The sequence below is a fragment of the Aquarana catesbeiana genome, linkage group LG06 (assembly GCF_042186555.1).
Source record: "Aquarana catesbeiana isolate 2022-GZ linkage group LG06, ASM4218655v1, whole genome shotgun sequence".
Taxonomy (NCBI): Eukaryota; Metazoa; Chordata; class Amphibia; order Anura; family Ranidae; genus Aquarana; species Aquarana catesbeiana.
In genome coordinates this window covers 341,432,147-341,458,647 of record NC_133329.1, presented here as the reverse complement: position 1 = coordinate 341,458,647, position 26,501 = coordinate 341,432,147, and the positions used below count along the sequence as shown (strand labels likewise).

Genomic DNA, 26,501 nt, shown 5'->3' with positions numbered 1-26,501 from the left:
ACACCCATGGCATGGGGGGAGGCTCCCGCTCTTCTCTTCATCTTCTTCTTCATCCTCTTCTCTTCTTCCTTCTTCTCTTCTTCTCTTCTTCATTTTCTTCTCCGGGCCGCTCCGCATCCATGCTGGCATGGAGGGAGGCTCCCGCTGTGTGATGGCGTCTCCTCGTCTGACGGTTCTTAAATAACGGGGGGCGGGGCCACCCAGTGACCCCGCCCCCTCTGACGCACGGGACATGACAAGTCACCGTGCGTCAGAGGGGGGCGGGGTCACCGGGTGGCCCCGCCCCCCATTATTTAAGAACCGTCAGACGAGGAGACTCCGTCACAGAGCGGGAGCCTCCCTCCATGCCAGCATGGGTGCGGAGCGGCCCGGAGAAGAAAATGAAGAAGAGAAGAAGGAAGAAGAGAAGAGGATGAAGAAGAAGATGAAGAGAAGAGCGGGAGCCTCCCCCCATGCCATGGGTGCGGAGCGGCCTGAGGAGAAGAAGATAGAAGACGCCGCGGAGGAGATGCTGGACGAGAATGCCGGAGGAAGAACCTAAAGAGCCGGAAGAACCAGAAGAAGAAGAAGATGAAGGAAGATAGAAGAAAGAAGAAGTATTTAAATAAAGGAATTGTCAAAAACTGTCTCTTGTCATTTTTAACATTTTTGACAGTTTTTTAGTGAAATGGTAGGGGTAAGTACCCCCTTACCATTTCACACGGGGGGGGGGGGCCGGGATCTGGGGGTCCCCTTGTTAAAGGGGGCTTCCAGATTCCGATAAGCCCCCCGCCCGCAGACCCCCACAACCACCGGCCAGGGTTGTGGGGATGAGGCCCTTGTCCTCATCAACATGGGGACAAGGTGTTTTGGGGGGCTACCCCAAAGCACTCCCAATGTTGAGGGCATGTGGCCTGGTATGGTTCAGGAGGGGGGGCCGCACTCTCGTCCCCCCCTCTTTTCCTGCGGCCTGCCAGGTTGCATGCTCGGATAAGGGTCTGGTATGGATTTTTGGGGGGACCCCACGCTGTTTTTTTTTTTTTTTTTGGCGCGGGGTTCCCCTTAAAATCCATACCAGACCTGAGGGGTCTGGTATGGAATTTAGGGGGAACCCCACGTCATTTTTTTTTTTAATTTTGGCCGGGATTCCCCTTAATATCCATACCAGACCTGAAGGGCCTGGTATGGAATTTAGGGGGACTCCCACGTCATTTTTTTTTTTTAATTTTGGTTCGGGGTTTCCCTGTGTTGAATTCCCATGCCGTTTTTATCAATGAACTTCTATGTGTATTGTTGGCAATGCAATAGCCGCGGGTAGTTTTAAATGGAATTTTTCCTTCGAAATGTCATTTTGCTGTCAGACTGTTCTAAACACGGGAAACATGCGCCCCTTTACAGGCATACTATAGACACCCCCCAGGTACGAAATTTAAAGAGATATTACACTTTTATTGTTTGACTTTAAGCATTATTAAAATCACTGCTCCTGAAAAAACGGCCGTTTTTAAAACTTTTTTTTGCATTGATCCATGTCCCCTGGGGCAGGACCCGGGTCCCCAAACACTTTTTATGACAATAACTTGCATATAAGCCTTTAAAATTAGTACCTTTGATTATTCATGTTCGTGTCCCATAGACTTTAACGGTGTTCGCGTGTTCGAGCGAACTTTTTTCCTGTTCGCATGTTCTGGTGCGAACCGAACAGGAGGGTGTTTGGCTCATCCCTACTAGAGATACACATAATGTATTCATTTTCAGTTATTTTAAATCTTCAGCCTTTTTCAGAATAATACTTGTGATATTGAAGGGCCTTGTTCAGACTTTTCCTTTTATGATGTGACAACTGACAGGAAATGGCTGAAGTAGATCAGTATGTGAGCAGGACTTATTGTCTGATGGGGACACCCTCGCTAATGCCCGGGAACAGAAGCACTGGGGCCGGGGTCATGCAAAAGTCAGCATTAAGGCGGCACCCCAACTTAGAAGTGAGCTGTTTGCCTTGCACAGTTCCACTTTGTACACTGGGAACTTTACTGTTAGGCACTCGTCCCATGTACACTACAAAGCCTGTGTCCTGCTTCACCAGCACAGTCATGATTGCCACCTTACTCCCACTGACAATGTGAGAATACCGCCATTCAGACAGCGCAGACCTCTGTTGCTACAGAGCTTTAAAACTTTGTTGGATCCCTTCTCTTTCTCCTTCTGTATCCAGGCTAGGTCTATAGGTTCCCTGTGCCATGATGTCGGTCCTGGGTAAGGGATACCGGTCGCTAGCGAGGGGGTCAAGCTCATCATCCCCCTCACTACCAGGGTTACTATCTCTAATGCCATGGCACTAACCTTCTGCTGGCTGCTATAGCATTCCACACAACTCAACAGACTATTCATGACAACAGTGATATGGCTGCATCTCCCGCCAACTCTCCTGCACAGTTAACCTTTCGTGGTGGCCATCTCACTTTATCCCCCTTTTTAGCACAAGCTCTGTTCTTTTGATATGCTCTTACATGCACCCCTTGTAGGAACCTAAGACCAGACGTTAAGTAACTTTGAAACCTTTTACTTGAGCTTTTTGCAAAGTCCATATCCGACTTCTGTCACTCCAACTGGGTACCCCAGAAGGGAGGCCATGTGCTCAGAACAGCTTCACATGGTGCAGCAATCCTTCCTCTTTATTCCCTTGTGGAAGGAAAGCCCTGAGAGACTGTCTCACCTTGTATTTACATCCGACCACCCATAGTGGAAAGCAGGCTGTATCCGTGTCCGCTCTGCTTAAGCAGGGTTCTGTGGACAGATCCCTCGCTGAGCAGGCGGATCTGCTGGCAGAGTCCGCCCGTCACCGTGTGGAAGAAGCCACATGGATGTTGGATTGTGCTTACATAACCAACCAATTGGCCTTACATGGAAAGATGTTGTTCAATCCTACAGCTGATTGCTTTATATTAGCTTTTGTTTATGGTAGTTAGCTTACCATATTAGAAGTTGTGTTGTAGGTGATCAGACAAGGTGTACATTTTTCTATGGCTTCCTTTTCATGGAAATGTTTGTATGGCTTTCCTTTCATCTTTGCTGATATGGCAGTGATGAGCAGAAATAACCTTTGCCTTGTGGGCTGTTAGCTGTAAGGGGGATGTGGATATTGAATGAAGAGGGATTGTCAGGGGAGGTGACTGTTTCATTTAGCTGTTGCAGCTGACATTCTAACATTCACCCTAATTGTAAGTGTACACTTCATAGTATGAACACATGCTTTCTATTAGTGCCATTTTAGGTAAATCCATGGTGGATTATGGTATAGAGAATCTAAAATGCATTATCAACAACCACATGGGCTACAAAGTAAAAACTCCTGATCCTCACTCTTGTATCTGTGCCTAATGACTGTTCTTATCTTTTTAATTGGGTATAAATTATAATATGGATGCTTACTTCATTGTCACTTTCATCTTAAAACAATTATTTATCCCTTGTTAATGGTACATTAAATACTTTAGTAACACATAAAGACTTAATCTTTCAGCTGTAATCATGACATCATTTACAAACCAAAGCAGTTCAACAAGACTGGACCCTTCTCTGGCAGAATGTGGCATGTAATTATTAAAACCATATGATGGACTATTAGAAAGATTTTGTCACCTTTAACTATGAAGTACAAGCATATAAAAAGGGGGGGGGGGGAGGGAACTTGGTGGGACTTTATATGAAACTTAAGTGTTAACTTTTGATTCAGTAGAAACAAAAGAAAACTAAGGTGGGACTTTATATGAGGTATGTGCGGCAGATGGATGCGGCCACCAGAGGGGACATTGCGGGATTCGTTTGCAGGTAAGTGCAACATAATGGGCTAGTATGCAATGCATACTAGCCCATTATGCTTTTACGTTGCAGGGGAAAAAAGAGAAAGTAAAACCCATCAGGGGTTTACTTCCTCTTTAAACTAATCTTCAGGCTTAAATTGTGCATTTTATTGTGTGCAAAAAAAAAAAGAAAAAAAATACTCTGGTAGATAGGTAGTTAACCGCTTCAGACTCGGACCACTTGGCTGGCCAAAGACCAGAGCATTTTTTGCGATTCGGCACTGCGTCGCTTTAACTGACAATTGCGCGGTCGTGCAACGTGGCTCCCAAACAAAATTGACATCCTTTTTTCTCACAAATAGAGCTTTCTTTTGGTGGTATTTGATCACCTCTGCGTTTTTTATTTTTTGCGCGATAAACAAAAAAAGAGCGACAATTTTGATAAAAATGCATTATTTTTTACTTTTTGCTATAATAAACATCGAAATTAGGTAAGATAAAATTGCGCCAGCTCCAAGTAAAGAAAAGCAGCCAACACAACTACCTGACTATTGTGATTATATGAAGTGAAAAAGAGTGTGGCGCTAAAAAATGATGCTGCTGAATAACAAGCGGTTAGAGCTGTCGTTTATTAACTAGGATCATCCCTTTTAAACAAAACATCTGATGCCATCTGGATAAGGATACCCCTATCAAAGGCTTTACGGTCGCTGAGGAAATTATCCTTCCAACTGATGACCGAGGCAGAGGTTTGAAGACATCTGATTCCTGCCTAGCCACTTCAGGGGTACGTCATCCGGTGACATCCGATGAGACCTGTCCAGGATCACCATACAGTCCGCTGTATTACACCGTCTGACGGTAAAAGCTTGCTTGACTCACCGCCAAGGGCCTGTGAGTCCATCCTGTCTGGTAAGGGAAATTTACGTCTATTTTCTGAGTGATAGTCTCTATATCAAGACAAGAATTCATCCGTATGCAAAGTTATTTTCATCAGTTTTTAATTACCCTATATGAAGACTGTTTGCATCCAAATTGTCGGGGAGCTATCTGAGATCACCGTAATGCACAGTGTTGGACTGTAAATATTCACATATATACACCATCCCAATGGACTCTTGTTTTTACACTCAGGTTTGGCCTTGAGGAGCAGGCCATTTGTGGGTTAATTCACAATATATTGCTGTAGTTATTTTGCTTACTTACTATCTATTTATTGTCATAGACTTTGAGTCAATTTTTTGATCGTATTATTTCACCCAGAGGTGACCCATTGGACTTAGACACGTCCTATACTGTTTGTATGTGTTCACACATTTGTCCACTTATGCTTTATTTTTAGTTTTATTTTTAAGTTTTTGTTTTATGGTGATAGTTGAAGAACCGTCACTACTTCTTCACACACTTTATTTTATTATCACTAGCCCTATGGGGTATAGACCTCAGGGCCTTATATCTACACTTTTTAAGATATCACTATAATAAACATCCCCAAAAAATATATAAAAAAAACATTTTTTTTCCTCAGTTTAGGCCGATATGTATTCTTCTACATATTTTTGGTAAAAAAAATCGCAATAAGCGTATATTGATTGGTTTGCGCAAAATAGCGTCTACAAAATAGGGTATATTTTGATGGCATTTTTATTAATAGTAATAATTTTTTTTTTTTACTAGTAATGGCGGCGATCAGCGATTTTTATCGTGACTGCGACATTATGGCAGACACATCGAACAATTTTGACACATTTTTTGGACCATTGGCATTAAAACAGCGATCAGTGCGATTAAAAATGCATTGATTACTGTAAAAATGTCACTGGCAGTGAAGGGGTTAACACTAGGGGGCAGTGAAGGGGTTAATGTGTGTCCGAGTTTGTGTGTCTAACTGAAGGGGGATGGGGACTGTGCAGGGAATTTAACAGATCGCTGTTCATACTCTGTATGAACAGACGATCTGTCAGTTCCCTGCTCAGAGAACCGGAAACTGTGTGTTGACACACACAGTTCTGGGTTCTCCGTTTGCCCCGAGTGATCGCGGGGGCCCGGCGGTCTCGATCGAGACCGCCGGGTACTTGCATCGGCTCGGGGAGCGCCCCCTAGTGGCCACAGGGCGAATCGACGTTACATAACATCGTTTCGCTCCAGTCGTGCCATTCTGCCGCAGTACAACTGCGGCGGGTGGTCGGCATGTGGTTAAGCTAGATTTTTACAAAAGATTTTAAAACGGAAGTAAACCCATTCATAACACAGTTTCATTTTCAGCTCGTGCCGGAAATGTAACACTTCCATTGGTTGTGCTCTCAACCAAACTGTCAAACCATCCAATGGCTGGTGTCATAACAGATCACATGTGCAGCATCATGGCAGTTGTAGATAAAACAGGCAAAGATGGCAGCTTCCTTGGCTGATAGGGTGGTTTACTTACACACCAGGTTTATAACAGGTTCATTATATAATAACTCCAATTTCTAGAAGTAGTAGTGTATGTCATGCAAACATATTGTTTAATTTTGAAATATTGTTCTGTAAATCGCTCTTATTACCTGTCACAATTGAAGATAACAAATATTCTTGAAATATAATTTCCTCTGAATGATGAAGCCATTACTCTGTGACAGGTTCAGAAATATTTATTGAGAAGAAGTTGAGGACAAGAAGACGCTGTCAACAGCCCAAAACTCTGAACAGCCCTGAGGACAGCATGTACTATAACCACATTAATGTGAGTCCAATCCAGCTCTGGAGAAATCAAGAAATATGTGTCTTTGCGGCAGATGTACTTATTTCTATAAAGGGGAAAATGAATTATGTTTCTACGGCTACACCTTTTTTACTACACATTGTTCTATAAGATCTTATTTATTAATTGCCCGGTTTTATTAAAACTGAACTCCAGCTAAATAGTTATCTACCAAGTTGAAGTACATAATGGTGGGAATTTACTTAAAAAAAATGAAAGATAGAAGCTGTTCCGGGCTTAGTAAATAACCCCCTATGTGTTCTGATATATGATAGCAGATGTACTTTTAATTTTGTCCAGTCAGTTCTGCATTTTACACAGACCTGCCGGACAGCATAGCCAGGTTAGTACCCTGACTTTTTCTACTGTAGTTACCAGTAAAAGTTGTTTATCCACCTGCTCCAAGCCTGCAATTGGTCAGTGATAGAGCAACAGCAGGCTGATGAGCGCATTATTATTATTATTATTATTCACGATTTATATAGTGCCAACAGTTTGCTCAGCGCTTTACAATATAAAGGGAGACAGTTCAGTTACAATACAATAAAATAGAAGACCGTTAAGAGGGTCCCGCTCACAAGAGCTTACAATCTAATAGGGTGGGGCAAGTGCTACAAAAGGTAATAAATCCTGTGCCGTACACACAACCAGACAGCATTTGGCCTGTGTGTATGTTAGCTAGTCTGACAGAGGCCTGCCATTCTGGGCATGACGAAAAAGGTTTGTGGTCTGCCGATCGGCCTCTGATCAGAGCTGGCGGCCAATGGCTGAGACCACTGACCAATATGTTCTGGTAGGAGCAGTCCCCCTGTCAGAACACAATAGCTCAGTGGGGGAGATCGCTGTACTAACATTGCATAGTTAGTACAGCGGCTCATCCCAAGCTCTTCAATTTTTTTTCATTCAGTCCACCGAGTTGAACAAAAAAAAACGAATAGTGTGTACCAGGCTTAACACTTCCCTCTTGTGTCAACGTGCATGCAGTAGAACCCGATTGGCTACTAGTTTGGATCCAACCTGTCCCAGTCTGATCAAATTATAGCGGACTGATTTAGATACTTACCCTAGTTATACATTTATAACTACATTAGTTGGTGATTTTAATATCAGCCTGAAGGTCAGATGTAAAAAAAAAAATGAGAACCTCCCCAAACAAGTTGCCATAATGACTAAGCATGGATGAGGATAAGCACATCATAGAGTTTGACCTGGCAGTTTCTGAAATGCTCAGTGAACAATACAGCTCCATTAAACAAGCAGATTCAGCGGTGGTTGAACTTTTTTGCTTTTCCATAATATTTATGTTGTACAGAAGGTACCCAAAGGTGTCCAATCCTACATTAGCATGAATTTGTGGCCATGCTTTGGACATTTAAGTACTTACATAGTTCTAACAATAAACTTTAAAACAAGTCCTCACTGACCTCTGCACCTGCAGGCACCGTGGAGCAGTTAATTCTCAAGTTTCCCAGCAGAAGCACTCAAGTTGTTTAAGTGGTTGTTAACCCAATATATAATGATCATGCCATCCAATCTGTTATATAACACTATGTGCCCCTGTGCCTGTACTGTATAAAAAAAAAGCTCATTATACCGTATATCAGAGCAGCTCCAGGCGCTCACGTGACTCCTCGGCTCTCTCCTCTGCCCGGCTGACAGCTATAGTGGGCGGGGCTGAGCACTGCCGCTGACGTCACTCGGGGGGTAGAGAGATCCAGGAATCACGCGAGCGCCGGGAGATGCTCTGATATACGGTATAACTGGCATCTTTTTTTATACAGCACAGACACAGGGACACATAGGGGTTGATTTACTAAAGGCAAATCCACTTTGCACTACAAGTGCACTGCAAGTCACTGTAGATCTGAGGGGAAGATCTGAAATTAGGGGAAGCTCTGCTGATTTTATCATCCAATCATGTGCAAGCTAAAATGCTGTTTTTTTTTCCTTGCATCTCCCCCTCAGATTCACAGTGACTGCACTTCTATTTGCACTTTAAAGTACACTTGCAGTGCACTTGAAGTGCAAAGTGAATTTGCCTTTAGTAAATAAACCCCAGTGCGTTATATAACAGAGGGAATGGCATGCTTCTACAATAGTTATGATAGCAGCAGGAGGGGAGGATTGTGGAGTGGTCAGAGCTGACAGGCAGGGAGGGAAGGGGAGAGGAGGACACAGGAGACACAGGAGAGCAGAAAGGAGAGCTGCGGATGACAGAGTCACTTAAACTGACCACAGTGTCAGGGCTTAGCAGCCATGATACACCGTGGTCAGTTTACAGAGGGGAGGGCATAGCCAGGCAGGATCAGCCAAGTTTTTTAGGTGATAAGGGGGGCCAAGTTATACAGTACTGTGCTGTATAACATGCTTTAAAGTGTAACTCCATTTTGTTGAGAAAAAAACATTCCCCTCTAGGTGATCTATGTACATTACAAGGATTCCTAACCTTTTGTTATTCTGAAGAAATCCATGTGTGTTTGTCTGTGTCTCTTGGCCGAGTGAGTTTAATGGGAGTGGTTTCGTAATTATCAGTCAGCTGTGGCAGCTGCAGGGAACTAATGATGAAAGCTGCTGGGCCTGCATCCCTTTAAACGTGTTCCTATTCAATGTATCTCATCAACAATGACATTTTTGTTGCAGGAGATGCCTGAAATCTGACTTGTATCTTAGTGCAGACTTCTGGGAAAATCAGTGAGCCAATCACACAAGCAGGAAATGATGTTTCTGTGGGGAGTGGTCAGTACACATTACACTGTACAGAACAACACCATGTAGCCATATTGCTTTGCATTTATAGAAATTTGCAGTGGCTGCAGGTTGAAAAGGGGAGGTCATTTTTAATAACATTCAATTACAATATGACTTGTATCGCAATTGTATAGGCTATATTATTATTTCTTTATTTGCTATTTTTTTTTCCCATGAAAGTGGGAATCCAGAATCCATTTTTCTTTCTTTTTTCTTTTTTTTTTTTTTTTTTTGGATGATAAACACTATAAATTGTTTTCTCAGCTTCAGCAGCTCTGCTCACCTTGCTTCCATCTACCAACAGTGACTCAGCAGCCTCCCAGCCTTCTAATCTTGAATGTAAGAACAGAGCAGGTTTTCTAGGAAGTGGGCGTTATTAAGCTCAAATTCTAAAATTGTATGTATAGCAGATTACCAATCCTTAGATGTGGTGGCTGCATTACTCTTCTTTTTTTTAGGAGTTTTTTCCTTTATTATCACCTGGCAATCATTTTTCAGCATACTTACCACCAGAGGCGGCTCTAGACTTTGTGAGGCCTTAGGCAAAACTTAGACATGAGGCCCCACTGTATTAAGAGGGCACAGTATAGGGGAGTGGACAGTACAGGGGGTGGGTAAGTGGGCATAATAAAGATATATTTTCCTCAAGCAGAAAGAAAGAAAGAAAGAGAGAGGGGGATGGGGAAAGAAAGAAAGAAAGAAAGAGAGAAAGAGGAGAAAGAGAGAAAGAAAGAAAGAAAGAAAGAAAGAAAGAAAGAAAGAAAGAAAAGAAAGAGAAAAGAAGAAAGAAAGAGGGGGATGGGGAAAGAAAGAAAGAAAGAAAGAAAGAAAGAAAGAAAGAAAGAAAGAAAGAAAGAAAGAAAGAAAGAAAGAAAGAAAGAAAGAAAAGAAAGAAAGAAAGAAAGAGAGGGGGACGGGAAAGAAAGAAAGAAAGAAAGAAAGAGAAGAAAGAAAGAGGGGGATGGGGAAAGAAAGAAAGAAAGAAGAAAGAAAGAAAGAAAGAAAGAAAGAAAGAAAGAAAGAAAGAAGAAAAGAAAGAAAGAAAGAAAGAAAGAGAGGGGGACGGGGAAAGAAAGAAAGAGAGGGGGATGGGGAAAGAAAGAAAGAAAGAAAGAAAGAAAGAAAGAAAGAAAGAAAGAAAGAAAGAAAGAAAGAAAGAAAGAAAGAAAGAGAGGGGGACGGGGAAAGAAAGAAAGAAAGAAAGAAAGAGAAGAAAGAAAGAAAGAAAGAAGAAGAAAGAAAGAAAGAAAGAAAGAAAGAAAGAAAGAAAGAAAGAGAGGGGGACGGGGAAAGAAAGAAAGAGAGGGGGATGGGGAAAGAAAGAAAGAGAGGGGGATGGGGAAAGAAAGAAAGAAAGAAAGAAAGAAAGAAAGAAAGAAAGAAAGAAAGAAAGAAAGAAAGAGAGGGGGACGGGGAAAGAAAGAAAGAGAGGGGGATGGGGAAAGAAAGAAAGAAAGAAAGAAAGAAAGAAAGAAAGAAAGAAAGAAAGAAAGAAAGAAAGAAAGAAAGAGGGGGATGGGGAAAAATGAAGGAAAGAGAAAGAAAGAGACAAAAAGAATGGAAAGAAAGAAAGAGAAGGGGGTGGAGACGGAAGGGAAGGAAGAGCATCCCCTACATCAGTGTACTCACTGGGAGGCAGGAGGGACTGGATGGATGGATGGATGGATCAGACACCCCTTTTCCTTTTCCTTTTCCTGGGCTCCAGCTTGAATCTTCCCGCCCACACATCCCCTTCTCTGAGGCAGAACAGAGAACACTGCCGAGGAGAGTGGGCGGGGCAGACACAGGAGAAGAGGGCGGGAGGAGGAGGGGCAGAAGCTCTCTCTCCCTCTTCTGTCTGGCTGTGCGGGCAGAAGGGGGAGGGGGGAGATCTGTCAGAGCTCTACTGAGCGGCTCTCCCTCCCTGCCTGTGATCCGGAGATGTCTGTGAGCTCCGATCACAGGTCTCACTTGCCGCCTGTTATCTCTCCCTGTAGCAGGGCGAGGAGACTCGGGACGGAGATCTCTGCTGCTGAATGAGGCGGCTCTCTAAATAGGTAAACAATCCAGCTGTGCGAGGCCCCTATGACTGCGAGGCCTGAGGCCACCGCCTATTTCGCCTAATTAGAGAGCCGCCTCTGCTTACCACTTGACCTCCAGAAGGTTTTACAGGCATGACCAGCAATTTTTTGTGATACGACACTGCGTTATTTTAACTGACAATTGCGCGGTCGTGCGACACTGTAGCCAATCAAAATTTATATCCTTTTTTCCCCACAAATAGAGCTTTCTTTTGATGGTATTTGATTACCTCTGTGGTTTTTATTTTTTGCACTATAAACAAAGAAGCCCGACAATTTAAAAAAAAAAAAAAACAATATTTTTTACTTCCTGATAAAAAACCCATCCAGTAAAAATAATGTAAAAATTTTCTCATAAATTTAGACCAAAATGTATTTTTGCTACATATTTTTGATAAAAAAAATCCCAATAAGCGTATACTAATTGGTTTGCGCAAAAAGGTTATAGAGTCCAAAAACGATGGGATATATTTATGGAATTTGTATTTATTTATTTTTACTGTAATGGCGGCGATCAGTGACTTTTAGCGGGGACTGCGATTTTGCGGCTGACAAATCGGACACCTAAATGACACTTTTGACACTTTTTTGGGAACCAGTCACACTAGTACAGTGATCAGTGCTATAAATATACACTGCCACTGTACTAATGACACTGGCAGGAAAGGGATTAACATCAGGGGTGATCAAGGGGTTAAATGTGTGGCCAACATGTGTTACTGTGTAGTGTGAGTGTGCTGTTTTTACTAAGCAATGTGCTTTACAGGAAGAAAAAAATAGCACATTGCTGCTATCAGAAGAGAGCCCTGTGATTGTTAACCTACACAGGGCTCTCTTCGGTAACGTCCGGAGCCGATTGTCGAGTGTCTGCGACCAATCAGCAGACGGCACCCGATTGGTTCATGCTGTAGCCAATCGCAGCACAGCCGGGGCTCTGTGAGCACGCTCCCTAACCCGGCGTGCGGATCAAGTACTAGGTACATGATCCTGCGCAGGAGAGCCTCCTTGCCGCCGTATATGTACAGTATACAATCGGCAAGCAATTAATAGACCAAGCTGTCCAGCAAAAGTGGCAGCTAGAGGGTTGGGACAAACCATTTACCACTGACAGGGGTGCTTACTATGTTCAGTTTTTTTTCACTTTTGTAAAGCCTTTATCGCAGAAGAAAAATAAAACTGTTTCTGTAACTGCTTACAAATTTTTAGCTGAAGTTTGGCTTTAATTCATTAGTCAAGTCTACCTAAATCTGCTAGTCTAACACTACCTTCTCCCTTCTCTCCAAATTGACAGTGCTGCTGTCCCCATTTCTCATCCATCCAGAGTGGAGAAACCCAAAGATAGGAAGTGTGTTACTGGCCAATCCTCAGATAAAAATAAAGAAATAAAATCCTAAAAAATGAAAACTAATGTAGCCATCATATTTAAAGGATAACTCCACTTTCGTGGGGAAAAAAAATTGCAAATAAAAAAAATAATAATATAGCATATACACTTGCAACTCAAGTCATATTGTAATTGAATGTTATTAAAAATGACCTTTTCCTTTTCAATCTGCAGCTGGGTAATTTTCTGTAAAATGCAATGCAATATGGCTACCTAGAGGTGTTCTGTACACAGAATGTGTACAGAACTCCCTCCAGAAACATCATTTCCTACTTGTGTGATTGGCTCACTGATTTTCCCAGAAGTCTGCACTAAGATACAAATCAGATTTTTGGCACCCCCTGCAAAAAATTTAATTTTCGTGAGATAGTCCCAATAGGTAATCATGTTTAAAAGGATGCAGACCCAGCAGCTTTCCTCATTAGAGCCCTGCAGGTGCAGCAGCTGATTGATAATTATGAAACCACTTGCATTAAATTCACTTGGACACAGACTAACACACAGGGATTTCTTCAGAATAACAAAAGGTGGGAATCTCCAAAAAGTTAAAATGTTAAAATCCTTGTATAGATCACCCAAGAGGGAGTGTTTTTTTTTTTTTTACAAAAGTGGAGTTACTCTTTAAGGATTAGTAAACTCCAATATATTTGATTATGTTTTTGAAGTTTAATATTGCATTAAAGATAAAGATTTAATTGCTTCTGCTGTGAATTTAGGATGAATTGCTCTCACATACTGTACTTTGTTTAGCTTAAGAATCCTTGAATAGTGTGGTACATCTATCAATGTTGCCACATAGCAAGTGCAGAGCTAGAGGAGTGGGAAGGATTTATTAAGAGATTACATTATGAGCTATGTGTTCTAAGTAGCACTGTGAAAATATAAGCCATTGCCCTGTCTCTTAATTGTACGTTTTAAGGAAGAAGGGCATAAAAAAACTTAATTAAATTAAATTCTTTAATAGCCAAAAAGTCTAAAAAAATCCACTTTGCATGCACTAAACACCTTTGCAAACCCAGGTATTACCTTGTGAATGAAGCAGTGACATCAGCACTTTGCTTCATGTAGCCTGTGCAGACAGCAGAGCTGTGGGAGGTACTCGGCAGGCTCCACCCACTACAGGCTGCCTGCAGAAAATCACAGCAGGGGGCGGATACAAGACCAGTCACCCAGCACTAGGAGAGAGAGCAGCAGTGAGTGGTCCCTATTACAGGAAAAGCTTCACACTGTATTACTGCACAGATCTACAAAATACCCAAAGCATAACAAAATGCATGGAAGAATAAACAATCTTCTATTTAGAAAATATTTGCTTATCCTGGAGTTTGGTTTTAAATTAAGTTTTATTCTGGATCATCTCATAACTGTCAATGCTGTCTCCAAAGAAATTCAGTGCAGAGGTAACTAATAAGTGAAAACCTAGCACAATCCTTTGCTATAGGCAATCAGAATTTAAGAAATGCTGTATACCTGATTCTGTTGGTAACTTCCCTGTTACATCCCTCTCAGTGGCCTTAAATGTAACCCTACACTTAAGCTCCATTCACACCAATGCGTTTTTTCATGCTTTTTATAGAAACACAGGACTTTTTTTTTAACATGAGTTCCTACGGAACATGTTCACATCAATGCATTTTTGTTCCTCTGCGTTTTTGGAAAGGGGACTTTTTTTTGCGTTTTTTTTGGTTCAATAGACTTCAATGAAGAAGCTACAGAAAAGCATGTAGTGCATTTTTACCATGATTTGGCTGCAATTTTGCAGCGATTTGCGTTTGCATTTTTAAATCTGCCCAACAACAAAATTTCAAGCAAAAAAAAGATAAAAACCGCAAATCGCAGCAAAATCATGGTAAAATGGTGGTAACAAACACAATAAGCTTCGCAGAAACGCTCAAAAGCAGCATGCATAGATGTGAATCGAGCCTTAAACAGTAGAATGCTAAATCCAGCTTTCAAACTAACCAACACAATCTCTAACTGATTTAACCATGTATGAATATAGGCAAACTACCATGATCCAGGTGTGTGCTACCTTTGCCTAATTACTGTATTGAAAGCTGCATGTAAATAGATGAATGAAACTTAAGACTCATAGCTTTTGTTTTCATAGTTCTGTACTACTGCATATTATTATGTTTAACTTATGGTTGCTTAAAAATGGTTTTAAATACCATTTACTTGCAGTGGAGGTGTACTGTCTTCCCTCCCACTCCTGTTCTCTATGTTGAATAGCAGTGTTCTGTGTTGAATAACAGTCTGCTCCAATTATTTATGCTGAGTAACAGCCTACTGCATTGCCCTATTCTAAATAACAGACCACCGCAGTTTTCTGTGCTGAATATCAGCCGCACTATAGTGCTCTATGCTGGATAACAGCCCACATCGGTGCTCTATGCTGAATAACAGCTCACTGCAGTTCTCTAATGCTGAATAACAGTCCAATCCATAGCTGTATGCTGAATAACAGCCCTCTGCAGTGCTTTATGCTGAATACTAGCCCACTGCAGTTCTCTATGCTGAATAGCACCCCACATCAGTGCTATATGCTGAATAACAGCTCTCTGCAGTTCTGTATGCCAAATTACAGTCCACTCCAGAGCTCTATGCTGAATAACAGCCCACTGCATTGCCCTATTCTAAATATCAGCCCACTGCAGTTTTTTGTGCTGAATACCAGCCCCACTGTAGTGCTCTATGCTGAATAACAGCCCCATCGGTGCTCTATGCTGAATAACAGCTTACTGCAGTTCTCTAATGCTGAATAACAGGCCAATCCATAGCTCTATGCTGAATAACAGCCCTCTGCCGTGCTTCATGCTGAATAATACCCTGCTCCAGTGCTTTATGCTGAATACTAGCCCGCTGCAGTTCTCTATGCTGAATAGCACCCCACATCAATGCTATATGCTGAATAACAGCTCCCTGCAGTTCTGTATGCAAATTACAGTCCACTCTAGAGCTCTATGCTGCAAAACGGCCCTCTGCAGTGCTTTATGCAGAATAACAACCTGCTCCAGTGCTCTATGCTGAATAACAGCCTACTGTGGTGCTCTATGCTGAATAACAGCCTACTGCAGTGCTACATGCTGAATAATAGCCCACTGCAATTATCTATGCTGAATAACAGCCCACTTCAGTGTTTTTTGGTGAATAACAGGTTACTGCAGTTCTCTATGCTGAATAACATTCCACTCCAGAGCTCTATGCTGAATAACACCCACATCTCTCGGCACAAGTGTCCCTATCCAGACTCATCTTACAGAGGCAGTGAGGAGACATGTCTGACTAGGATTACATACAGAGTATTGGTAACTGTAAGCGCAAACACACAAGTCCATATATAACAGGAGATATAAAGGGCTGAGCAACTTAGTCCATGGACAGGCTGGAAGTTCAAGGGTTAAGTGGTAACCGGTAATGTAATGGTTAAAGTAGGCTGGTAGGCTAGGTGGCTGCTGTCCTCAGAGAGCTGGCTCTGTGATGGATGAGAGAGGGGTAGAGAAGGAAGCGCCACCTGAGTGTAGTATTAACAAATGACGTTTAATGACACCAGGTAAAAACACACTTACAGGATAAAAACATATAAAAGGCTCATCTGTATAGGTATGTGGTCCTCGGTGTTCCCTCTGATCCTGTGGTGGTGACACTGCAGGGATGCTGGGCTGCAGAAGGTGGATTACCAGCTGGGAGCTCCTTCTGTGGCCATCAGGAAGAGACTAGGGGCCGGCGTGGAGCGCACGTGGAGCGTGCGTGACGTCACAGGTCGTCCGTCCGCTTCCGGGTTCGGTATCCAGGGGAGGGATCGTCCAGGGAGGAGGGCTTGCAGGGAGGTTGAGAGAAGGCTACGCGCTCGGAGCCAAGGAGCAGTGGCTTTTATCCTGTAAGTGTGTTTTTACCTGGTGTCATTAAACATAATTTGTTAATACTACACTCAGGTGGTGCTTCCTTCTCTACCCCTCCGTTAGATTACATACTGCACCAGGTCCAACTCTGGTGTCTATTAAACTACACAGACACTTTAAGACATGCTATTAAAACAAGAATGAAAATAGAGTTACAATGCCTTGAAAAAGTATTCATGCCCCTTGGAATTTTCCACATTTTGTCATGTTACAGCCAAAAACGTAAATTTATTTTATTGGGATTTTATGTGATAGACCAACACAAAGTGGCACATAATTGTGAAGTGGAAGGATCCCCTAACTAAAATTAGGGGAAACAATTACGTTCAGAAGTCACCCAATTAGTAAACAGACTCCACCTGTCTGTAATTTAATCTCAGTATAAGTACAGATGTTCTGTGAAGCCTTCAGAGGTTTGTTAGAGAACCTTGGTGAACAAACAGCATAATGAAGGTCAAGGAACACACCAGACAGGTCAACAATAAAGTTGTGGAGAAGTTTAAAGCAGGGTTGGGTTATAAAAAAATATCCAAGCTTTGAACACCTCACGGAGCACTGTTCAATCCATCTTCCAAAAATGGAAAGAGTATAACACAACTGCAAACCTACCAAGACATTGCTGTCCACCTAAACTGACAGGCCAGACAAGGAGAGCATTAATCAACCAAGAGGCCCATGGTAACTTTGGAGGATCTGCAGAGATCCAGAGCTCAGGTGGGAGACTCTGTCCACAGGACAACTATTAGTCGTGCACTCTACAAATCTGGCCTTTATGGAAGAGTGGCAAGAAGAAAGCCATTGTTCAAAGAACGCCATAAGAAGTCCCGTTTGCAGTTTGCGAGAAGCCATGTGGGGGACACAGTAAACATGTGGAAGAAGGTGCTCTGCTCAGATGAGACCAAAATTGAATTTTTTGGCCTCAAAGCAAAATGCTATGTGTAGCGGAAAACTAACACTCTGGGGGTTATTTAACTAAAGGAAAATCCACTTTGCACTACAAGTGCACTTGAAAGTAAGGTCGCTGTAGATCCGAGCGGGACATGCAAGGAAAATAAAAGACAGCATTTTAGCTTGCACATGATTGGATGATAAAATCAACAGAGCTTCCACTCATTTCAGATCTACCCCTTAGATTTAGAGTGACTGCACTTTCAAGTGAACTTGCAGTGCAAAGTGGATTTGCCTTCATAAATAACCCCCTATGCATCACCCTGAACATACTATCCCGACCGTGAAACATGGTGGTGGCAGCATCATGTTGTGGGGATGCTTTTCTTCAGCAGGGACAGGGAAGCTGGTCAGAGTTGATAGGAAGATGGATGGAGTCAAATACAGGACAATCTTAGAAGATAACCTGTTAGAATCTGCAAAATACTTGAGACTGGGGTGGAGGTTCACCTTCAAGCAGGACAACGACCCTAAAAATACAGCCAGAGCTACAATGAAATGGTTTAGATCAAAGCATATTCATGTGTTAGAATGGCCCAGTCAAAGTCCAGACCTAAATCCAATTGAAAATCTGTGACAAGACTTGAAAATTGCTGTTCACAGATGCTCTCCATCCAATCTGACAGAGCTTGAGCTATTTTGCAAACAAGAATGGGCGAAAATTTTGCTCTCTAGATCTGCAAAGCTGGTAGAGACATCCCCAAAAAGACTTGCAGCTGTAATTGCAGCGAAAGGTGGTTCTACAAAGTATTGACTCAGGGGGGCTGAATACAAATGCACACCACACTTTTCACATATTTATTTGTAAACATTTTTGAAAAACATTTATTATTTTCCTTCCACTTCACAATTATGTACCACTTTGTGTTGGTCTATCACATAAAATCCCAATAAGGTACTTTCACGTTTTTGGTTGTAACATGACAAAATGTGGAAAATTAAAAAGGGTATGAATACTTTTTCAAGACACTGTACGATACGGTATATATCAGAATATTTATTTCTGTGACTTCAGTTGAGCTTTAAAGTGAAAATCCGAGCAACGCTGAACCAAATGTATTTTTTCCTTGGCAGATGAGGCAAACATTTTAAAGTGGACCACAAGCCATAGATGGTTACTAAGATGAAATATTGCCCTTTGGTCAGAGATTATTCAAAATTAATCTGTCACACCTTTTTAAAAGTTCTAATATGATTCATTAAGATCATTTAACAGATAATCGTGTAAATGGAAAAGGTCCACATGCTCATTTCTAGTCAACAAAGGTTTTCTTTTACTATAATTAGGGCCTTCCCAGCACTCATGGCCAACAGATATCAAATGGTTTATTTACAAAAGTCACATTGACATGAGCTGTACAGTTCATATATGATTGCTTCTGTTGTTCTGCACTTGACAATATAATAATGTGAGTATCTCATTGAACACATTGGACCATTACTGTGGAAGGCCAACAATGTTGTGTTTTAGGCTTGTGTAGATGAGAATATAAAACATTGGTGGGCCCAATCTGCCCATGTATGTGCCTGTTTTTTGCTCTCACTCCATTAAAAATCTCTTCAACCTTTCCTTCTTTTCTCTATCGTAGCAACCCATCTCTCCATCCCCTCTCTTAACACAGCGCTGGCTGAACATGTGCCTCTGCCCTTTATCAGTTGCTTTCATATCAGGATGTCTCCTTTCACGGTGAATAATTGATGTGGTTTATCAAAGAAAACCAACATGCATGCTTCATCAGGCTCACTTGAGCCCTTTGATCAAAAAAATTATGCTTTGACTTGTGATATTATCAGCATCTGCTTGCATTCAACACAAAATCACTTTGAATTAAAAATTAACGACTCCCTGCTTAGCTTCTGAAAGCGTGTTCTTGGTCCTTCCCGCAGGGAACTCTAGACTATCAAGGGAGCAAGAGGAAGCCGAGAAAACTTGGGTAAATATCCATCCTGAATTTAACAACTGTAAACAGAAGTCCTTTTGTAAAATGGAAAATTTTTAAACATTGAAATTGTTTAATATTGCCCCCCTGGATGTGTATATGGCTCCCTACTAACAAGCATAATGATAGCAGCTTAAAATTCAGCAAAGTGCCAGCTGTAACGAATCACAAATTATGATAAAAAGGCCTGTTATCAAAAGGACATTAATATTGGAAGTTTAAGGGAATCTGGGATGTTAGAAATATAGGAGATGCTAACTTGTTTTTTAAAAAGGTTGTAAAGGCTTCAGGTTTTTTACCTTAATGCATTATCTGCCAAAAGGTAAAAAAAAACTTTTATGTGCAGCTCCCCAGCCCTCCTAAATACTTACAAAAGCCTCATCTTGATCCAGCACTGTGCCTGAGAGCAGCGCTGTTGGACTCAGTGAGAGCAATGGTAGACATTGGCTCCTGCTGCTGTCAATCAAATCCATTGTTAGGGGGTGGGGGATACACAGCCCGACTTGGGACCGAGTCCGCACGTGTGCCACCATAGGAAGTGGGCCCCCTATGGTGACACACAGAGAAGAGGAGGAGCCCACAGCGATAGCACAGGACCCTAGAAGAGAAGGTTCAGGGCCACCCTGTGCAAAACCATTGCACAGAGCAGGTAAGTTTAAAGCGGGGGTCCCGCGAAAATTTTTTTTTTAGATGTCAGCAGCTGCAAATACTGTTTTTTTAAAAATAAGGTCACTCACCTGTCCCGGGGTCCAGCGATGTCGGCATCCGAGACCGAACCGTCCCTCGATCCTCGGGTTGCTGCCGCCGCCATTCTCAGTGAGGGAATCAGGAAGTGAAGCGTTGCGGCTTCACTTCCCGATTCCCTACTGCGCATGCGCGAGTCGTGCTGCGCTTTCTCAATGGTCCCCGCTATCTCCTGGGACTTGTGTCTTTCCCAGGAGACAGCGGGGGAGTGCGGGAGGGGGCGTGACTCCCATGGGAGTCTATTCCAGGAAGTGGGTGCAGATACCTGTCTTGGACAGGTATCTGCACCCCCCTCCCCCCTGAAAGGTGCCAACTGTGACACCGGAGGGGGGGAGGAATCCAATGGGCGGAAGTTCCACTTTTGGGTGGAACTCCGCTTTAATATGTTTGTTAAAAATAGCTCTAAGGACTGTTAAGGAAAGTGGAAACATAGCCCTGGACCCTGATTACTATCTTATCTTAAGGTATTGATGTTAATGTAGGTGTTCTGGTTTCTGGGCAGGTGGCCTCTGCACCCCTGAGGATCACCACAATCTCCTTGGCTTTTAGAGTATTGTAACAAAAATGTAAAGTGAAGTGCCAAACCAGTGCTAAAAGGTCCACACACAACATAATTCAAATAAAGGTTAGAAGAAGGATAATCGAAAGAGTAGCTAATGCATTTCAGGTGTCGAAAACTGCCTCCTTCATCAGGGCTACAAAAAACATAAGGACATCTTTATAACAATACACTATCAATATAGTATCCCCTTTTCATGGTTAAACCCAAATAACCAATGGTCAATAGTAATGAATGTTAATAATCAAAAAGTCGGGTAACATTGAATAAATAACTAAGAATCTCAGACAAATGTGAGAATCTCTATAATAAAACATACAATTTCAGTTCATCAGTTGGGTTAAAAATCATTAATACCCCTACCTTTCCATCTCCTACCCCTTTCTCTCCCTCCAATCAGAAAGCACTATTTCTAGATCATATGTCATAAACTGGTTGCTGTTGGTTTTCTGCTACACTTTGAATTACTTAAAGTGGAACTTTAGTCAGAAAATTAAGTTCTGATAGATCACTTCAGACTGGCCCCTGGCCGCTTGCTCAGTTGTTCTCTATTGTTGGCATTATACTGAAAATTAGAGCACCTAGAAGCCGATCTGCTGACAGCCTATCGATTTACTGCTGCTCAGGGGCTCTGGGATTTAACAAAAACATCCTTCAGCAAGAAGAAACAGGATCAATGCTGGAGACAATTTACAGTCCTTAATTTATCCCCCAACAGCTACTTATGAGAGATTTTTTTTCTGCCCCTAGAAGCAAATAGTTATTATCCTATGTGTCAATGCACACTATTGTAGGCTAGAAGCGTTTTTCAAACTTTTTTTTTCATTTTTGGGAGCAATTTGCTGAACTCTCCTAAACGCTGTTAACTGCTTCTAATAGCTGTTTTTCTTTCTTAGCGGCAGCCACCGGCATCCTTGACAACCAGTAAATAGCTAGTTGCCAAAGAGCGGACCGGCAAGCCGAACATCAGGTCCTTAACAATCGATGACCCCACTGACAGCTGAATGTAAACAAAAGAATTGCCACCAGTGAAAATTTTAGAAAAAAACAGCACGGGGGTCCCCCACCCCCAATCCATACCAGGACATTCGGGTCTGGTATGGATTTGTAGGGAACACCACACCAATTTTTTTTTTAAATGGTGTGGGAGTCCCCTCCAAATCCATACCAGATCCATATATAAGCATGCAGCCTGTCAGGCCAAGAAAGAGGGGATGGCTGGCGGGTGTCTTATCGGAATCTGGAAGCCCCCAAGATCCCACCCCTTGTGTTAAAAGTCCCCCGAAGTAGATCCAACATCAATAATGATGAAGGCTGGCCGCCGACCCGAACAACGACAAAAAAAGGGTCCACACCTGACGCTGGCTCCTGCCATCTGACAGCTCCACCACTAAATAAAATAAGGAGCAGGGCCACCTGATGATGTCCCCGGATGACCCCTCTAATTTTTTATGTCAACGTCCAGCACTGGGTGCAATCCGTTTTTTTCGAGTCGACGGCCGGCGTTCATTGTAACTGACGTTGGATCTACTTCAGGGGACAATTTTTTTTTTTGTTTTTTAAATAAAGGACATCTAAAAATGGCTCTGTGTTTTTACTCACTTTTAACACTTTTGGTGAATGAGTGCAATGTATCCCATACTCATTCACATGGGGGTTGGGATCTGGGGGCCCCCTTGTTAAAGGGGGCTCCCAGATCCCAATAAGATCCCGCAGATCCCCACAACCACCGCCAGGGTTGTGGGGAAGAGGCCCTACCCCAAAGCACCCCCCATGAGGTCAAGTGGCCTGGTATGGTTCGGGGGGGGGGGGGCTGCTTATTGGTCCCTCCTCTTTCTCATTTTGGGGGAGACTCCCATGCCTTTTTTTTTTTTTTGGCGTGGGGTTCCCCTTAAAATTCATAGCATGGCCTGCTCCTTAACAACCAGCTAAACTGCTAAACACCAGCAAAACCCCAGCACACAAAAAGGAAAAACGCTGGAAAAAATGTAAACATTAATCGTTTTTTATACAGCATTTTTCCAGCATTTTTTTTTAGCTTGTAGTGTACATGGAGCCTAATTCATGTGGAATGTATGTTCCTTGCTAAAGAACTTTATTTTTTATTAAGTTGTCATGAGTAAAGTTCCACTGTAAAGTATATGTAAACCTAAAATTCTTTTTTTCAGTTTATCAAAAGGATAGAGTAAGGTTACATTCCCTATCAGGTTAAGGGTATTTTTGCTTCCTGTGTCTCACTAAGGAAAATTCCCTTCACTTCCAATCCTAAAGACTCAACAAGACAAGAGAGGAAATCTCTGAACAGCATTGCTATCTTAAGCTGGTCATACACTAGTAGAATTTTGAATGAACGTTTGCACGAGCATTTGTACGAAAATTCTCATAACATTGACAAATGCTGTTCGAAGGTAATTCAAAATTTTGTTTACATTTAACATTCAATTTCAGAATGAATGGACTTTACCTAATGAAAACCACATACACTGGCTGGGCTGGGCTCCCACTATTGCCGCATGCAGCTCACCGCAGGGGTCCAGTGCGTCCCCGTTCACCGTTTCAGCCCAAATTTTTAAGGCTGAATTCGGACCTGAAAGGAACTAAAAGATGCACAGGACCTGGTGCAAATTCGCACTGGAGCCGCAGTGGAGATATATGAACCAGCACCATAGAGAGCCAGTCAAAATCTCCTACCATGTGAATTGGATGCGGGGAAGTCCGCATCCATTTCGCAATAGTGTGAACCCAGTCTAAAAAATTCCTTCATTTGAGACAAAATTTCCATCTTGTTCCTTTTTCTCTCACCTCAGTCAATACTGAATGTCGATTTGACCCTACTAATGATTAAAAAATTGTACGAATGTTCTTAAAATTAAGAATTTCAAACGCAATTCTACTAGTGTATATGCAGCTTTAAGCCATTGGAAGATTTTTACACACATCTTGCTGTAGTGGTAACTTTAAAATGTAGTTTTTTTTCCCTCACGTTCTCTTTTGGTGACAATATTCATCAGAGCAGATATAGGAGGTGAATCTCAGACACATACAACAGTAAAAGCATGATAAAGGGCCTAGCCCAGTCTTTCTCAACCAATATCCCTGCTAAGGTTGCCAAAGGTACCTTGAGCAGTGAACAATGGTGACTGGATCTCCTACCTACACTGACCACTTATTCCTCCTACCTACACTGACCACTTATTCCTCCTACCTAAACTGACCACTTATTCCTCCTACCTACACTGACCACTTATTCCTCCTACCTACACTGACCATTTATTCAAGGGAGCAATTTTCAGGGGACACCCCAATTTTTTCTGTCTGCATTTTTCTCTTACTATTATCCATTTAATTTCAAGATCATTGTTAAAAATTTTGTTGTACAGAGCAGAACAGTATAAAAAAAGTATTCGCCACGAGAGTCAAATATGATAGGTATGGCATATTATTTATGTTCATATTTAAAATGTCCTACAATAAAAATGTAATTGAAAGGAGAGAGGAGGCTACAGGGGATGGTCTAGCTGTGTGGAGAAGCTGGTTAATAAATCTTTTTTTTTTTTTTTGTTCCCTTAGAGCAGGGTTCTCCAAACTTTCTAAACAAAGGGCCAGTTTCAGACTTTAGGAAGGCTGGACTGTAGCCATAGTAGAAAAGGTCCCGACATCAGTGGGAAAAAACAGGCAGAGGGTCCAGGTGGGAACGTGGAAGGCATAGACCAATTCAGTAAGATAGTCAAGTGAATTAGGTTCATCAGCAGCTTCTCCCAAAACGTCCCATCAAGAGCCCTCTGAGAGGCCCCTCTGCCTGCAATTGATGTCACTGCTCCATACAGATATTATATTTTCTGTGAAAACCCCTGATGAAGGAGACAGCATTCATCTCTGAAACGCGTTGGGTTCAGGAAGCTATATCTTTTCTTTGCATGTTTTGTATTTATACATCCACTACAATATTCTATATGTGTTTTTCAATACATTTTTGATATTTTTTCAATTATTGTTTGTGTATGTGGTAGTGCCGGTAAAGTCCCACCCGTAGGGGGTTCCTCCCTGTTCCTTCTATCATAACTGATTCCCCCAGTCTGACAGCGTTAATGTACTCTGAGCTGCACATGCCCATTTTCAAAAATATTGCAGAGTTTAATTCGCACATCAAATAAACCCTATAGATGGACTTTTCCAACTGAAGAGAGTCAGAGAAGTTTGTATTATTTCTTTATCAATATATCAGTCAATTACTGTTTTTTTTTTCTTTTGTCTGCACTAACAAAATGTTTTCTGTTTTAGCACTCCAGTTGTTGGACCCTAATATGCCATACAAATCGGAGACTTGTAATAGATTGTTTAATGTATTGTGTGATTTATGTTTCATCTGTCTGTTTCAGCCAAGTCAAAGTTCTAGACAGAGAAGATGAATATTACAAACTCTTATCAACTGCTGACTCCATTCCTGAGGAAGATCTATCTGTTTGCTCTCCTTTGGCACAACAAGAAATGTTTTTTGCCTCTAGCTAAACCTCTGTTCTCTAATCCACACTATTTTGGAACTGGTAAGAATATGTGATATTTATTGCAGGGATAATCATGTTTTCTGTAAAGATCACAGGAGACTTGGACAAGTAGGACCCTATATAATGTATACATACTGTATGTTTACAACAATACAATATGGAAGATTTATCAATTAAGTACAAGCTGTTTATTTAGAAAAGTAAATGTGTTCACTTTAAATGTGTGAGGGGGATTAAAAAACAGGATTTTTGCTAGAACCTCATTGGTTGTTCAAAATACATACGGCCTCATCTTATTTACAAAGCTCAGTACACATTCACTTTGCTAAGTGAATAATGTCTATTTCATTAGTAAATTTAGTTTAGATTCTTTTTTCTTCTTGTGGATGAAAGTGACTAGCCAAAGACTGAAATGCTTACATATAACCAATTTGGTGTAAATATAAAACATGCCCTGCATCCCGAGTGAATCAATTGATTCCCCAATCCACAATTAACAGTGTGGGTGAAGGAATCACTCCTGCCAGCTATTGCATTCAGTAGTCAGTGGGACCTGCGGACGACAAATAACTCAACGGTGGTGGCATCTGATAGGATGCCACCACTGCTAGGTCACAATTTTCCATCTGGCTCCTTCGACAAAAGTCAATTGAAAAATAGACTTTTGTCAAGCCAAGCAATGCCGTTAGGACCCCCCACAACTAGAATTTTGCCCACTTTAGCAGGAATTTGCAAAAACCCAAACCCCAAAAACCCAAGGACAAGGTAATTTAGCGCCGAGGGCAAAGACACCAAACTGCGCCCCCCTCCACACACACACAAAATGTATGACCATCATGTGTTAGCAACATCCCCCCCCCCTCCAAAAAAAAATAAAAATTGAGCACTAATCGGCATACTTAGCCCCAAACACAAATAATACGCCCTATCATCCTTACTAGCATAAATTCTCTCCCCCAATCCTCATTTCTAACAGCCCCAATATTTCCTGTCCTAGCACAAATCCCCCCATCACCTCATCTAGCACAACCCTCCCCCCCCCAAATCCCCCTCCTAGCACAAATTCCCTTTCCCCCACCCCACCCCCACAGAACAAATCCCCCCACCTAGCACAAATCCTCATCCTCCCAGCACAAATCTTACCCCTGTCACCCCCCACTAGCATAAATTCTCCCCCTCAAATCCC

The 26,501-nt window shown here is 42.1% G+C and overlaps 1 protein-coding gene across 4 annotated transcripts in view; it reads left to right on the top strand.

Annotated features, from left to right (window-relative positions):
- MYO3B (myosin IIIB) overlaps positions 1 to 26,501 on the top strand; it is a 635,651-nt gene that overhangs the window by 552,449 nt on the left and 56,701 nt on the right. For 3 of the 4 annotated variants that reach the window (XM_073633937.1, XM_073633938.1, XM_073633935.1), the window contains exons 32-34: positions 6,404 to 6,507; positions 19,455 to 19,501; positions 25,190 to 25,354. In XM_073633937.1, coding sequence (XP_073490038.1) covers positions 6,404 to 6,507; positions 19,455 to 19,501; positions 25,190 to 25,319 — 281 coding nt within the window. In that variant the 3' untranslated portion in view covers positions 25,320 to 25,354. Of the gene's footprint in view, positions 1 to 6,403; positions 6,508 to 19,454; positions 19,502 to 25,189; positions 25,493 to 26,501 lie in introns of those variants that run through there. The other variant, XM_073633936.1, reaches the window with a different exon arrangement.